This window comes from Ruditapes philippinarum, unplaced genomic scaffold (genome assembly GCF_026571515.1).
Source record: "Ruditapes philippinarum isolate M1 unplaced genomic scaffold, ASM2657151v2 ctg18659_1_1_1_1, whole genome shotgun sequence".
NCBI classification, from domain to species: Eukaryota; Metazoa; Mollusca; class Bivalvia; order Venerida; family Veneridae; genus Ruditapes; species Ruditapes philippinarum.
Genome location: NW_026856795.1, coordinates 1 through 16,298, shown reverse-complemented (window position 1 = coordinate 16,298; position 16,298 = coordinate 1). Strand labels below are relative to the sequence as shown.

The 16,298-nt window shown below is 33.0% G+C and overlaps 1 protein-coding gene across 1 annotated transcript; it reads left to right on the top strand.

Moving 5' to 3' along the window:
- Positions 1-375: 375 nt before the first annotated feature.
- LOC132747732 (histone-lysine N-methyltransferase 2B-like) lies at positions 376-11,478 on the top strand. The gene is made up of 8 exons (XM_060737225.1): positions 376-588; positions 1,035-1,109; positions 1,806-1,939; positions 2,610-2,845; positions 3,131-3,260; positions 5,490-5,585; positions 7,256-7,323; positions 7,792-11,478. The coding sequence occupies exons 1-8, from the start codon at positions 390-392 to the stop codon at positions 7,895-7,897; spliced, it is 1,044 nt and encodes a 347-aa protein (XP_060593208.1). The 5' UTR covers positions 376-389; the 3' UTR covers positions 7,898-11,478.
- Positions 11,479-16,298: the final 4,820 nt, after the last annotated feature.

Here is a 16,298-nt window from a genome sequence, read left to right as displayed (position 1 = left end):
ATTATTTAAAAAAGTGTTGAACATTTAAAAATATTAATTTAGTATTTCTTGATTGTAATGAAAGCTTGATGCTTATTTGACCTTCACTCATGTTCATCTGTCTGAACTTTACTAGTACTGACGCCATTTGAGGAAATATTATGACTCAAGTAGGCTTTTGATCCACAATCCCTTGTTTGAGAGGCAGACTTGTCAAGTACTTGGACACCTCTCTTTTTAATTGAATGTTAACAATATATAGCTTATGTTATAGTTTTAATCGTGTACACACAAAAATTTAGGTAAATATTTGACATTAATACTTCTAATGTAGATTTAACATTTGCCTGCCAGCATGATGAAAAACATTTTGAGTTTTTATTTGTTATTCAGATAAAGCAAGCCACCCTATGATTCATGGTCCAAAGGAAGTGACATCACTTCCTGTAGCTGCAGTAGAAGAGGAAGTGAGGGATGTGCCTCTGACTGCCTTTGATGACAATGATGGTAGACAGTCTGGTTCAGGCGGCATGTGTCAAAATCTCGGACATCTTGAATATGAGATCACCAGTGATGATGGCTTCAGTTGTAGAAGTGATTCTCTTGATGGTAAGTTATCATACTGGTATACATATTGTTTCCATTTAAATACATACTTAAAAACTTGCCCAAAGTCTTTGGTGGGATTTTAAAAGAACCTCTTTTTTATCTTCCATAAAGTTGCGGATAATATCCATACATAGATACAAAGCCTGTGCAGGGATTGAAAATCATAGTGAGGGGCATTTGATAAGAACTCCACAACTATAATTACTTGGTAACTATGTCTATAGGTTTGCTGAGCGACTACAAATGAATATGTTCATGATTACTTAAAAAAAGATATTAATATTTGTTTTAAGTTGGTTCAAGCTAAATCTCACCACAATATGATATTTTCAAATCATTCAAAATACGAGTTCCTGCAGTAGATGGGAAAAGAAAGGTAGTCTGCTCATGGGTAGATAATTCTTAAGATTTTAAAGAGTAAAGAAAATGGTTTTGATTTATTGCAGGGGCATGGAAACAAGTAACAGAGAAAGTACAAGACGCCCGTACAGCCAGTAGACTGAAACATCTCAGCTATGCTGGTAAGTGAAATCTTTACATGCACCAATTAACATAGCAAGAAAAACATGCTCCCATATAAGGGAAAAATTGTAGTGATATTTCTATTTACCCTTTACTGCATATTGTGAAAAAATTCCATTTTCATTTAAAAGCCTCAGATATCAAAATTTTCTTGGGGATGAGGGGGGCTGCTGCCCCCTTCTAACTCCGAAAACAGAAGGGGGCACATGCCCCTTCTGGCAACCCCTTGATGTACCTTTTTGATAGGGTGCGGTGTTGAAAAACTGATCACTTTTTATCAACATATCTCATACAAAAAACAGTGTTTAGGGTCTAAATAGGGCAAATTTTTACTGTTTGAGGCCTCAATTGGTGGGGGGGGGGGGTGGAAAAGCTGTCAAAACATGAGGTAAAGGGTTAAATGTTTGACGGGCAAAACTTGATTTACCGATAAATCTATCAAAAATGTTCTTGAAAGTCTTTGTTGACACAATTTTTTATGAGGTAATTTTACATTTTTGTACTCATTCACAGAGATGTATTGTATATATGCATTGCTTCAAAGGTACTTGCTTTGCTTGTTAAAAATGGGGTTTTGTGCTGATAAAATTTCCTGTTTTAAAGTTTATCAGAATAATCACAGAATAATGGTTCTCCTGCTAAAGGAGAAGTCAAGTTAAAGTTTATATTATATACATTTCTGTTTCTATTTTAAGGATTGACAGGTGTACAGATGTTTGGGTTAAGTCACCCCAGTGTTGTTTACCTAATTGAGCAGCTATATGGAGCTAGTTACTGCCGCAGATACAAATTCAAGTATCACCGACATGAAATGGTAGAAAGGGAACTGGTAAGTTCTGATAAATATATATATCTATTACACCTTAGTTTTAGTTCAACTATTTTGAAGATTGTGTATGCTGACCAGGCTGTATACTGTTTGTAGCTCAAATTTTATATTTCTATATTGAAATACTTTGAACTTTAAATAGATTGTTTCAAATTTAAATCAGGGAATAAATTCTCCAGGTTAAGGGTTAAAAGAGGTATGTGACAGATTGTAGTACTATATTACTAACAGGCAGTTACAATAACTATTTAACTCAAATGTTTCTGAGTTCTATTCTGTCAATATGTTCACATAATGCTGCAGAATTAGCAAAGGCAACATGTGTACTGTAACTCAAATTGAGAACTCTAGAAGTACTGGTTCTACCTCAGCTGAGCTAAAAATGCCAGTATAAAATAGAGAACTTACAGTGTGATTTAAGAACATTCAAGGCTGTCTGTGAAGAAATTCTTGCTTATTTTATTTGGATGTTTGAAATTATTATCATGGATTTTTGCACAGCGATTTTCATCTTGTTTTTAAAAAACATTTTATCTCCTTGCATATTAATGTTTATGCAATAAAATTTCTTTATTACATTAATTTGTGATGTTTAAAATCACATTGAACCATTCTATTTTAATGAAAACTGCCTTGTTAATTCATAAAAATATTTTTTTAAATTTTATAGGAATTAGTGAATCCCTCTGGTTGTATAAGAACGGAGCCGTTCAGTGGCCGCAATCCGACAGATATGTTCAGTTTCCTGATGTCACGGTACCGTACGTTACCAGAATATTGTGGTAGAGACATTAACGAGGAAATAGCCATGAAATCTTCACGGAGAGCAACCAGCATGGATCTACCAATGGCAATGAGGTTTAGAAAGTTAAAGGGCTTTTCGAAGGAGTGCGTTGGTGTATACAGGTAATTTCTTGTAAATGTTATAAAGCCATGCATGACTTGTCTATAATGTTTTATTATATACACATAAGTTAAATTATGAAAAATGTCATTTGCATCTAAAATGCTTATACCTGACAAGTCTTCTTTGTTTCACACTTTGCACTGCTGAAGTTAGATTACTGAACTACAGTAGATGTAGTTTTTGTTCGTTAATTGGTTAATGCAATTTAACATTTAAGTGAGTTATTCACAGAATTCAATATGATTTAGATTCTGTTTAATTCTCGTTTTAATAAATATATACAGATCAACCATACATGGACGTGGCTTGTTTTGTAAGAGAAGTATAGATGCAGGAGAGATGATAATTGAGTATGCAGGGGAGGTGATCAGAAACAGTATGACCGACATACGAGAAAAATACTACGAGAGCAAGGTAGGCCCACAAATTTTTATGCCCTGAGACATTTTTTATGTCGATTATACATTGTCCCGAAATCTTGTGAACGCAACTCCTCTTAAACCGGATGGCAGATTTTGCTTAAACTTTCAGGGATGAACAACCTTAATATGTAGATGGTAGTAAAGGAAGGAATTTTCGCTGCGACCAAACTTCATAGAATTATGGCCCTTTGTTGATTTTTTCACTATATACCGTATAAGTGGTTTTTTCTGCGGGCTCCAAATTCTGCGGTTTTTCCAAATTTTGGCATGTTTTTATTTCTGCGGCCTTTATTTCTGCGGCACATTCTTTGGACAAAACGTGATTTAATTTCTGCGACTTTCCTTATCTAAGTAACATTTCTCTAGTTTATTTTCATGTACGCATTCGCATTTGTTTGTCGTCGTCACCAAAAAACTGTACAGTAATTACAAACAATTATAATGTTTGCTTGCAAACAAATATAATGCGCAACAAAAGAAAGGTATGCATCTTTTGATCAGCGTGAAATGACGTGTGAAAAATATACATACCCCTGTAGTATCTTCAATTTAATACCGTAAAGCAGATGCCAATTAAAGTATTCGACGATTATCTAGCAGTATAAGGGTTGAAATGGTTTGAATGATTTAGTGATAAACAAACATTTAGCGTATCGGCAAACAATATAAATTACATGCTGTTTAAATATTTTTATTCTTAAGTTAAAATAATTAACAATAAGTACATCCTTACAAACAAACACTTACATACTTAGCAGACAACAGTTTTATTCAACTTGAAAACCCGCTAACCGTTATAATCCGTTAGTCGTTATTACTTTTAAGGTTTATATGAAACAGGTCATAATGCAGTGCACATATAGTACCAGGTTAAAAAAAACAAAAACATGGAAAATATTCTGCGGTTTTTATTTCTGCGGTGCTGAAGCTGACCGCAGAAAACGCAGAAATAAAGTCACCGCAGAAAAAACCACTTATACGGTACCATAAAGAAATTTTGTGAACACAACTCCTCTTAAACCAGATGGCAGATTTTGCTTAAACTTCCAGGGATGAACAATCTTAATGTGTAGATGGTAGTAAAGGAAGGAATTTTTGCTGCGACCAAATTTAATAGAATTATGGCCTTTTGTTGATTTTTTCACTATATACCATATAGAAATTTTGTGAACGCAAATCCTCTTAAACCGGATGGCATATTTTGCTTAAACTTTTAGGGATGAACAACCTTAATGTGTTAATGGTAGTAAAGGAAGGAATTTTTGCTGCTACCAAATTTAACAGAATTATGGCCCTTTGTTGATTTTTTCACTATATACCAAATAGAAATTTTGTGAACGCAACTCCTCTTAAACCAGATGGCAGATTTTGCTTAAACTTCCAGGGATGATCAACCTTAATACGTAGATGGCAGTAAAGGAAAGAATTTTCGCTGCGACCAAATTTAACAGAATTATGGCCCTTTGTTGATTTTTTCACTAAATACTATGTAGAAATTTTGTGAACGCAACTCCTCTTAAACCAGATGGCAGATTTTGCTTAAACTTCCAGGGATGAACAACCTTAATGTGTAGATGGTAGTAAAGGAAGGAATTTTTGCTGCGACCAAATTTAAGAGAATTATGGCCCTTTGTTGATTTTTTCACTATATACCATATAGAAATTTTGTGAACGCAAATCGTCTTAAACCGGATAGCAGTTTTAGCTTAAACTTTCAGGGATGAACAACCTTAATGTGTAAATGGTAGTAAAGGAAGGAATTTTTGCTGCGACCAAATTTAACAGAATTATGGCCCTTTGTTGATTTTTTCACTATATACCATATAGAAATTTTTTGAACGCAACTCCTCTTAAACCGGATGGCAGATTTTGCTTAAACTTCCAGGGATGAACAACCTTAATGTGTAAATGGTAGTAAAAGAAGGAATTTTTGCTGCAACCAAATTTAACAGAATTATGGCCTTTTGTTAATTTTTTCACTATATACCATATATATGTTGTCAGTGGGGGCATCCGTGTCCTTTGGACACAGTTCTAGTTTATCTTTCTGTTTTCTTCCATACTTTAATCACACTTAAAATCTTTGAAGGAATTTTTCCAAATTCAAAGCATGGTACATTTTTGAGGTTAATACTAGAAATATTTGATGTTTGATCTTATCATAATGCTATAATGAGTTAATTTTTGAATAATGAAAGATAACTATCTTTTTTACGAACAGGGTATAGGATGTTACATGTTCCGTATAGATGATACAGATGTTGTGGATGCTACAATGAAAGGAAGTGCTGCCAGATTCATCAACCATTCTTGTGATGTAAGACAATTTATGCATGATATTTTAATAAACATATCCTACATGTATTAATGAAATGACTAAAGGGTTTAATATTTTAATAATGTCTACGTTTCCTTGCGATATTGATTTTCATGTTAGTACATTTTTATGCCCCCACAATGTGGGAGCATATAGCGTTGCACTTGTCCGTCCGTCAATACGTCCGTCCGTCCGTCCGTACGTCCCAAAATCTTGTGAACGCAACTCCTCTAAAACCGGATGGCAGATTTTGCTTAAACTTACAGGGATGAACAACCTTAATGTGTAGATGGTAGTAAAGGAAGGTATTTTCGCTGTGACCAAATTTAATAGAATTATGGCCCTTTGTTGATTTTTTTCCTTGATACTATGTAGAAATTTTGTGAACGCAACTCCTCTTAAACCGGATGGCAGATTTTGCTTAAACTTACAGGGATGAACAACCTTAATGTGTAGATGGTAGTAAAGGAAGGAATTTTTGCTGCGACCAAATTTAACAGAATTATGGCCCTTTGTTGATTTTTTCACTATATACTATGTAGAAATTTTGTGAACGCAACTCCTCTTAAACCGGATGGCAGATTTTGCTTAAACTTACAGGGATGAACAACCGTAAGGTGTAGATGGTAGTAAAGGAAGGAATTTTAGCTGCGACCAAATTTTACAGAATTATGGCCCTTTGTTGATTTTTTCACTATATAATATGTAGAAATTTTGTGAACGCAACTTCTCTTAAATCGGATGGCAGATTTTGCTTAAACTTCCAGGGATTAACAACCTTAATGTGTAGATTGTAGTAAAGGAAGGAATTTTTTGCTGCGACCAAATTTAACAGAATTATGGCCCTTTGTTGATTTTTAGTTTTCAACTTGTGGCACATGTAGTCCAAAAAATATTTGACCTAGAGTCATAAGATTGACAGAACAGTGGCGTGTGGGGGCATCCGTGTCCTATGGACACATTTCTAGTTACTGTTAATTTGTCTAACAAACATATACTGTAATTTAACCTTATCATATGTACCTGATCATAGTGTGAATCGCTTTTGGATACATTCATCTGAATGGGATTTCTCATCTCTGAACTGCCTGTGTTGGTTCTGGTCAGATGTTAATGCCTGGTATAACACAGAGTGGGTAATATAAAGCTGGAAACCTTGTCTAAAGACTTTAAAGCATCATCTGGTTAGCTCAATAGATAGAATGTGAATCTGTTGATCCAGGTTCGATTCATGGACGATACAGGTCACTTTCATTGTGATTGATCATTAAACCTTTGCTATGGCAATTGTACAGAAGTAACAGTTTCTTGTGAAAGTGAAGGCAACTAGAACTGGTAAACTGTATGACAGCCTGCCCAGGAATGATGCGGTGACTGAACTGTGCTCCTGTAAATTCAATGTGGCTTACTGCCATGATCAAGAGTGAAAACTACCAACACCACCAAAGCTAGAAACCTTGTCTAACTTCTTAACTGACTTTAACTTAACAGTAAAACACAGGTAAATGTTGGCAATGATAATGGTATATATTTCCCACTGGTATTGAGCAAGATGAGACCAGTCGGCACATCCATGCACTCTGCAAAACTATATTATAGTCTGTATAAATTATCATTTTGATATTTATATTTCTTACATTACAAATTGAGTCTTCTTTTTCATATTTCAGCCTAATTGTTACTCTAAGGTGATAACTGTTGACAATAGAAAACACATTGTGATATTTGCCATGAGGAAGTAAGTAAAGTTTACAGTGTAACTTTGTTAGTAAATTATTAATTTCTTATGAATAAGATATTTAGAAAAAGATAACAAAAATTTCGGGTCAATTTTTAGCTTGTCTGTTTGGAAGTATAAGTTGAGCTAATTTGCTTGCTACAGCATTGTTGTTGTCATCCTGCAAAAAGTTTAATGTAGCCCATTATTCAAAAATTTCAAAAATTATCAACATGAAAATTATCATGACAAAGTACAGTTGTTAGACAAGGGGCAAAATTCTGAAAGCAATGCTTTTGGAGTTCTGCCCCTTTGTATCTTAGAATTTTTAACAGACAAGTGTTAACATCGACAAATGTGGTGCTCTGTAAGTAAATTTTGGACCCAATCTTATCTAAACTAAGAATGTATAGTTTAGTGTAGTATTCAACATATTGTATCAGATATCAACGGAATCGGGATGTTCATGTATTCCTTGCTTTATTTCAGAATTTTACGTGGAGAGGAGCTAACATACGACTATAAATTTCCTATTGAGGAGATCAAGATACCTTGTACATGTGGTGCTAAACGATGTAGAAGATATCTCAACTAGATGTGACATAATTATACTCTCGGAATACGACAAAATTACACTACAGTATTGGAATACCCTTTTGCCTGCAGTATTTTTAAAATGGATTTGTCCAGTTTCCAGTTTTAGAAGCGGTTTGTTATCTGTTTAAGGACCATTAAGATAAGATGGAAATTTGAAATTGATAAGCCAACAGTATAGATAGAGCCTGGTCACAGTATAGACTGCACAGCAGTGCAGGCTAGCTTGGCTCTATACTGGTGATAAAGTCTTATCAATTTTGGTTTGTGCAGGATAAAGGCTATCTATGCCTTATTACACAAATGATAAGTAAGAAAGATTTGAAGAAAAGTCCTTCAGAGGATTTGATTTCTTTCACAACCAGACTTTGTTATGAAATTCAGAGCCAGTCTGATTTTGGTTTATGCAGGTGACAATAAAGACGCTTCAGTTGAACTGTCAAGCACCCAGATCAAGCGTTGCTATGGAGATACTTTTATATAATTACTACAAATGAAATTCATACATCTGTTTACAGCTTGAATAAAAATACCAATGATTGGGAGAGAGAGGGAAAAAAAACTAGAATGAACAATCAGGTCTGTTTTAAAATCAGCTATTTTTACGCCAGTCCTTCATTTGGGTAGCAGCTATTAGAGTGAAAGAAACGAAATTAAGGATTTAAAAAAAAAAAATCCACAAAAAAAATTTATTTGTATAATTGAACACTTCTGATATCTTGTCCAGAAGAATAAGTAACACGTTATTGAAATCAATATTTACAAAATATTATGTTGAATTCATTATATAGTTTTCAGTTGAAGTTGAAACCATGAAATTGTGAATATACTGTTACAATTACGGTTTTTCTTAATATCTGTGAGAAAATTATTTGTGATTTTTTATTATATATGCAAACTGTTAACTGTTTATTGAACAAGAACTTTTAGTTCCAAAATTATTGTGTTCATCTATTTATGTTATGTGTTTGATACATACTTTGAAATATTGCATTTATAGTCATTTTGTACAAAAAAAGAAAAGAAAATTGTTGTTGAAGGTTTGGGCAGCCAAAGCTCTTTTAGTGTTTTTGATGCACTTTGCTTGCAGTCGGACGGGTCAATTTTTGTTTTGTGTCTATCGGTCAATTAACTTAGTTACGGAATAAATTGTTTTACTTTTTCACGACATTGTGGTCAATTTCATATTTAAAATCTTAAGTGTACATGTAATCCGTTATTTAAAGTCTTTAAAAGATTTTAATAGGTATCAATATGAAACATGCTTATCATGACAAGGTTCAATTGAAAGACATTGGCCATGATTCTGAAAGCTACATTATTGGAAGTTATGCCCCTTTTAAAATTTTAACAAATATTGTGTTCAAAATTGGCCTTTGATAGTCCTTGCCCTTAACAGATTGAGCTCCTGTTTAATGGATGGCCTTATTCAGGAATGTATTAGTACAACAAGTAGATTTATTGCTAAAATAATATATGAACTATCCTCAATTTATCTCAAGTCTTTCATGACTATAGTTTTGTATAAATGGCAAACCTTCCTGCCAAATAATTTTACATTTTTTTTCATTGTAGATAACGGTCCAAACCTCTATGTGTATATTATAAAATGGTGGCGTTGTGCAAACATTTGTAAAATTTGTACTTTGTATTTAAAAAGAAAGAGTATTACTTTATATAGGGCTATGAAGATACATTTATTTAATTGTAATTTAGTATGACAATTTAGTATGTTCTGTCAATTGAATCAGCAGCAGGATTCAGCCTGGGGAATAGTGGAAGTATTCATGTTAAGATGATCAAACCCTTAACCTTTGCTTAATGCTCTTGTGATATGTGTGTGAATAATTCTTGGCTCTTTTGATGTCCTAATTTAACCACTGCATTGAGTAGGTAGTGTGTAATAGGTCAGAAATTTAAAACTTTGCTCACTTTTCAAAATGTCTCCGTGCAGGGGTGGGTAACAATTCAATTAACTCTTGTATGATATAAAAGCTTGTCTTATTTTCGCAATTAAATAAATTGGAACATAAGTTGTGATATATCATTTATAGTGTGATAATGTTAATGTGTGGTTGTGTTTTTTCCTTTAAAACGGCACACATTCAGATAAATTGAACGATGTTAAATAACTTTGATTTGTACACCTAACAATATTCTTATCCAATAAAACATGTTTTGAATTTTTATGAAATCTGGAGACGTGCCGCTTTAACAACTTTCTAACAAGAAAGTAAAGTGCTGATGGACGTTTTTGTTTTAGAATAAAGATATTATTTTGATAAATCTCGTTTATGGGTGCTGTTACTGTAGTCATATAAATACCACCTATGTGTGTTCTTATTTTTATTATGTTTGTGTCATTGTTTAAGTTTGTCCTGTTTAACTTTACATTCAGAGCATTTTCATTTGTACTTCCTATTATTTAATTTGCTATTCTGTTTTTTTACATTGATACTTTCTGTATTTGTTTTTTGTTTGTTTTTAGCTGGACTATTTGAGGAATAGGAAGTGCTATTGTACTCATTGGCGCCAGTTTCAACATTGTCATTCTTCAGTTGAGTTTTTGCTTGCACATTGGTATCTCTACTGCAGGGAATGGGTTAAAATTCCACACACTTTTTCACTGTGATAATCTTACAAAATGGACGTAGGTCCAATAACTGTGAGTTGACTATCGACAGAGTTATGCCCATTTTCATAATGTCAAGCACTGAGAATAGTTGAGTGCGCTGTTTAACAGACTGCTCGTGTTTTTGCTGATCTTAAATGATAACGTTGTTGACCAAAAAATGTCATTATGATACAGAATAGGCACTTTCCACCCCCTCTCCCCTTAAAAAAAAAAGCTATGTGTTTGTCTGTCCTGAAAAATTAGCAGTTAATCCTTTTGACAATGCCTTACATTAGTCTTGAACATAATTGATAAAAACCATGAAAAGGTTATGTTTTTCAAATTTTGATCTTTGTGTTAATTGAAATAAAAAGGTGTTTTGATATGTTGGATTTTAAAGTTTCAATTTTTGTATTATGTAAGATAAATATGGGTATAATCATAAGGTTATGTAAAATAATGATTTTTTTTTTTACATTAAATGAATTAACAGACAAATACTGCGTGTATTGTTTATGTGTGTTTTGTTGTCATGGATACATGTTGAAAATCATAAGTTTATTTGTTAAAGTGACCTTACATTGAATGTTTCATATGCAAAACTTGTAAATATCATTTCTATAACCTGTATATGTAAGTTGTTATAAATATAAAAATTATCCCAACTCCTCACCCACCCATGTTGTTCAAGGTTTGATTTGACCATCTATGTACATACTGTAAATAGATATATCTGTTATACATATTTTGATTCTACTATATAAAAGGCAGCTGTTTTGTAATATGTTAATAATGAGCTTATGTTTTCTTATATAATAATGATTGACTGCTTATATGATACACTGTCTCTGTCACTGCAGTTTGAAAGTTTCTTTATCTAAAATGTCATTGCTTCAGTGGTAAAAATCATAACTGGATAGCTGATGAATTTCTTAAATGGACTTGTCCAGCTTACGTTATTTTGAACTGTCCATTATCGTTTTTTTTTTTTTTGGGGGGGGGGGGGGATTTACAGACAGATGAAAATTTCACAATCAAAATGAATAATTAACCAAATGTTAGCAACAATTATGATGATTTGCCTATTTCATTGGTAAAAAGATTTGCAAGGAAGCATACTTGTTCAATCCGAGCAGATTCTTTACTTTTAGCTTTTTCCATGTTAAAACTCTTTAACACGTAGACAATGATTAAAGTAGATGTAAGAATTTTTTTTTATTATATTTAAATTTTCTTTTGGGGTAAATTTTTAAACGGGGTTTTTTTTTGGTTTTTTTTTTAAATTTTTTTTGGGGGGGAAAAAAAAAAAACCCATTGTAAAATACAAAATTTTGATTTTTTGCCAGACTTTTACTGTTAAAAGCCTTCCAAGATTTTTGGGCAGTTTTTTGAAGGGTTTATTTACATTTTTTAAAAGAACAATTTTTTACTACTATTACTTTGCAAAAATTTGTGCAAGGGTCCTGGTAAGAAATTGGGAACAGTTCATTAAATGTTGGGGGGTTTTTTATACAAAAAAAATAAATAAAATTGGGGTGCGTTATTTTTGGGGAAAAGCTATCCGGGCAAAGCTTATGGAATTTCTATTAAAAAATGACCCCTTTTTCATGGTTATTTCAGCCGAAAAGGCGTACCTGGGGTTTTCCCCTCCCCCAGTAAATCTGGAAAGCCCTTAAAATATGAAAAGTTATTATGTCAGTGTGACTAAAAATCCAACAAAACAAACAAAGTCAGTACTTTGATATTGAATCCCATTGAAACTTAGAAACTGAATAAGCCCAAATTGCGGGAAGGGTATTTTTTAAAGTATTTTTATATATATCCCGGGTCCGTGAGGGGGGGGGGGAGCAATAATTTTCCCCAGTTTTTTAAAATTCTGTATGAAAAAATTTAAACTTTGTATAAGGGTTAAAATAGCTGTAAATGTGTGCATTTTTTCATGTAAATATCTGAGCAGTTGTCCCCTCTCAAACATGGTGTTTTCAAACATAAAAATTTAAAAAAAAATATTTATTTATGAAAAAACTTTTCTTTTTTTATGTAATTTTTAAATTAAAATGAATGGCTAAAATTAAAAGGGTTTAAAAGTTTTATTTAAAATTTGGGTAAAATAATTAGTTAGATATACATGTAAAGTTTAGTGGGCTAAGTTTCCAGTAGATTACATGTAGTTATAAAGGTTTTAAGAAGAATAGTATAAAGTTTAGAAAGGTTTTGGTTTTATAGATTTAGATTGGTTGCTTTTAAAGTTAAAGGTTAGTATATAAAGGTTTTTTAATTTAGGTTGAGTTAGAGTTGAGTAGGGTTAGGGTTATGAGTAGTGATGTTCAGATTGTCGCACTAGTCGCCGATAATCAGTTACTGTTATGTAAAACGACAATAATCGATTCACAAAAAAATTTGTTCTGTTGCGACGTCGGCGAAAATGTTTAAAGTATCAAAGGGAAAATTAATTCTGACGGTAATTTTTCTATAAGCGAACACTTCGCTGTCGCCCAAAAAATCACTCAGAGAACAATTTGGAGTTGAACAGGATCCATAAAGTGATGGGAAAAAGGGGTAATATAATGTGATTTTGAATGGTAAATTTTTTGACTCCATTGAAAAAAAAAAATCTATTTTGTAAAATTATGACAGGCCCCCAATAAGGGTTTAAAAATGTGTTAAAAAAAGCCCAAATGGGGTTCGGGTTTCTAAAAAAAAATAATTAAAATGCCCTTTGGGAAGAAAAATTTTTTACCCCCCCCCTTTTTTTTTTTCTTTTTAACCCGGGGATTTTTTTTTTTGGAAAAAAATTTAATTTAGTTATGTCCCATCCGAATGAACCCATGTCCCATTTTGGGCCAAAATTTTTTTCCCTCACTAGTATGAGGTTAAGAGTTGGGTTAAAAATGTCAAAGGTTTGGTTTTTTTATAAAGCATGGTTGTTTTCTGATTAAAAGGGTAATTAAAAAAAGTTTTTAAAGGTTTGGGTTTTAAGGTTAAATTATAAGGATTTGAAGGGGTTGGATAGGGGAGTTATAAGGATTTTAAAAAGGTTGGGTTTTAGGTAGTTATAAGGATTTGAAGGTTTGGGGGATAGGGGAGTTATAAGGGGTTTGAAGGGTTTGGTTTTTAGGGTAGTTATAAGGTTTTTAAGGTTTGGGTTTAAAAAGGGGTAAAATTATAAGGAAATTTGGGAAATTTTGGGTTAAAAGGGGAAATTAAAAAAGTTTTGAGGGTTAGTTTTAAGGTTAATGATAGCTTTTAAATTTTTAAAGGGTTTTAAAAGGGGTTTGCTATAAAATTAGATTTAGTAAAGGGTAGAAATTTAAGAAAAGGGAAAAGTTACACATGTCATTCGAATTTTGGGGAAAAATTTGGAGTATAAAGAAAAATTGTTCATTTCATTTTGCTTAATTTAAAGGTACTTTTGAACGGAAATTGAAAAAATTATTTGGTTTAAATTCTTTTTATGGGCCCCCACAATGTGGGGGGCATTTTAGCGTTGCACTTGTCCGTCCCCTCCGTCAGCCGTCCGTACGGCCCGAAATCTTGTGAACGCAAAATCCTCTTAAACCGGGTTTGGGAGTTTTGCTTAAACTTACAGGGAAAGAAAAACTTAATGTGTAGAGGGAAATAAAAGGGAAGGGAATTTTTTCTGCCCAAACCCAAAATTTAAAAAGGAAAATTAGCCGCTTTTTGATTTTTTAAAAACCCGGTTTTCCGAAGGGAAAAAAAAAGGGTTTTTAGGGGTGGTATGTCGGCGGGCCCGGCGGGTGGGCGGGCCCGGGGGGCGAAACAATTTTCTTTGTGGAACTTTCCTTTTACATTTTTTAAAGGATTTTGACCAAAAATTTCCCCGAACCTTTTTCATCAAGTGCCCCCCGGGCGCCCTATTGTCGGGGTTTTTTCCATTGGGGTAAATTTTACCTAAATTAAAGGCCCTTTGTTTTTTTTTTCCCATATAAAAAATATAGTGAAAATTTCTTCTTGCGCAAACCCTTTTTCATTTCTTCAACGGATTTTTGACCAAACACTTTCACAGAAGCTTTGTCATCAAGTGCCCTGGGGCATATTGTCGGGGTTTGCGATTGGGTAATCAATTTGACCAATTACGGCCCTTTTTTTTTTTTCCTTATATATGAATATATAAGTGAACCCATTTCTTCTGTGCTGAACTCCCTCTACAATTTCAAGGGAGGTTTTTGTTCAAACTTTCACAGAAGCTTTCGTCATCATAGTGCCCTGGCGCATATTGTCAAAGGGGTGTTTTGTGATTGGATAATATTTGAAACCTAATTAAGGCCCTTTTTTTTTTTGCCTTATACAGAAATATATAGTGAACAATTTCTATATCGTGCGCAACTTCTCCTACATTTCTCGAAGGATTTTGACCAAACTTTCACAAAAAGCTTTGTATTAATGCCCCGCTGGCCATATTGTCTGGGTTTGTGATTGGAAAAATTTTTCCCCCCAATTTTCAGCCCCACTTTTTTTTTTTCCTTAACAGAAATTAAAATATAACATGTATAGTAAAACAAATTTTCCCTTTTGCTGAACTCATCCTTCATTTTTTCCCAACGGATTTTGTCAAATTTTCAAAGAAGCTTTTCACCAAGCGCCCCGCACATTTGCCCCGGGGTTTTTGTGTTTGGAAATTTTTGCCCCCAAAATTAGGGCCCTTTTTTTTTTTCCTTTTATAAGAATATATGTGAGACTTTTCAGCGGAAAATTTCCTCCTACATTATTCATGTTTTAAAATTGCAATATTTTCCCATTGTTTGTTGCTTTTTTTTGAAATCTAAAATACAACATATTTATCTCAATTGTGATAATTAAAAACCCGGGTTTCATGGCATTGCCATGTTTCTTTTTATTATTACTTTTGTAGAAATTTTTTTAAACGCAACCCCTTTCTTAAACCGGATGGCAGTTTTTTCTTAAACTTCCAGGGTTTAACAACCTTAATGTGTAGAAACGTAGTAAAGGGAAAGGGTTTTTTCTGCCGACCAAAAATTTAAAAGAATTATGGCCTTTTTTGATTTTTTGTTTTTTAACTTGTGGCCCCATTTTATTTTAAAAAAAATATTTGGGCCCCAGAGTCATAAGATTGGGCATGACAGAAAAGTGGGGGGTGTGGGGGCATCAATGTCCCTTTTGGGCACATTTCTAGTTTCCCAAAAAGAACTGTGATCTTTAAATTCCCTTTCTGAGTTTAAAAAATTTTTTTGTCGACTGTTAGCTGCTATTTCCTAAGATTTTAGGGAAAAAAAGGGAGACGTTTTTTGCTTTGATTTCTTTGTAATTTTCCAAAAAATAGCTTTTTTCCTCAAAAAAAAAACCCTTTAAATATTTCATATACATTACCCCATGAAAGACTGGGAATTTAAAATTTTATATTGATCTTGAGGCCCAAAAATCTTAAAAAACCCCTTTTGCCTAGTGCAGACCAAAATCAGCGGACACAAACTATGCCGGGCTGAGAAACATGGTTTTGCACAGTTTTTCAATTCAGTCAGTGTATTCTAATTTCTCGAAAATGATGTTTAGTTTTTCCAGTTTAAAAAACCCGGGGGAGCCCATTTTTTAAAATACTTAAAAATTTAAAAAAGCTGGTAAAGGGTTAAAATAACATTAAAAGGACAAACACCCTTATATTTTCCACTTTTATTTTGATCAGGGAAAATTGGGACCAAAATTAAAAAAATTTCCAAACTTAAAAAACAAAAACACAACTTGAACCCCAATTTACAGAAAAAAATGGGTTTTTATATTAAGTTTAAAAACATTAAATCCTAAAGTAATA

Bases quoted from the DNA above. Each gene is read 5' to 3' on its own strand.
- LOC132747732 (XM_060737225.1), top strand. From the start codon at position 390: ATGATTCATGGTCCAAAGGAAGTGACATCACTTCCTGTAGCTGCAGTA. The intron at 2,846-3,130 runs GTAATTTCTTGT...AAATATATACAG, and splicing joins GAGTGCGTTGGTGTATACAG to ATCAACCATACATGGACGTG. The intron at 3,261-5,489 runs GTAGGCCCACAA...TTTTACGAACAG, and splicing joins AAAAATACTACGAGAGCAAG to GGTATAGGATGTTACATGTT.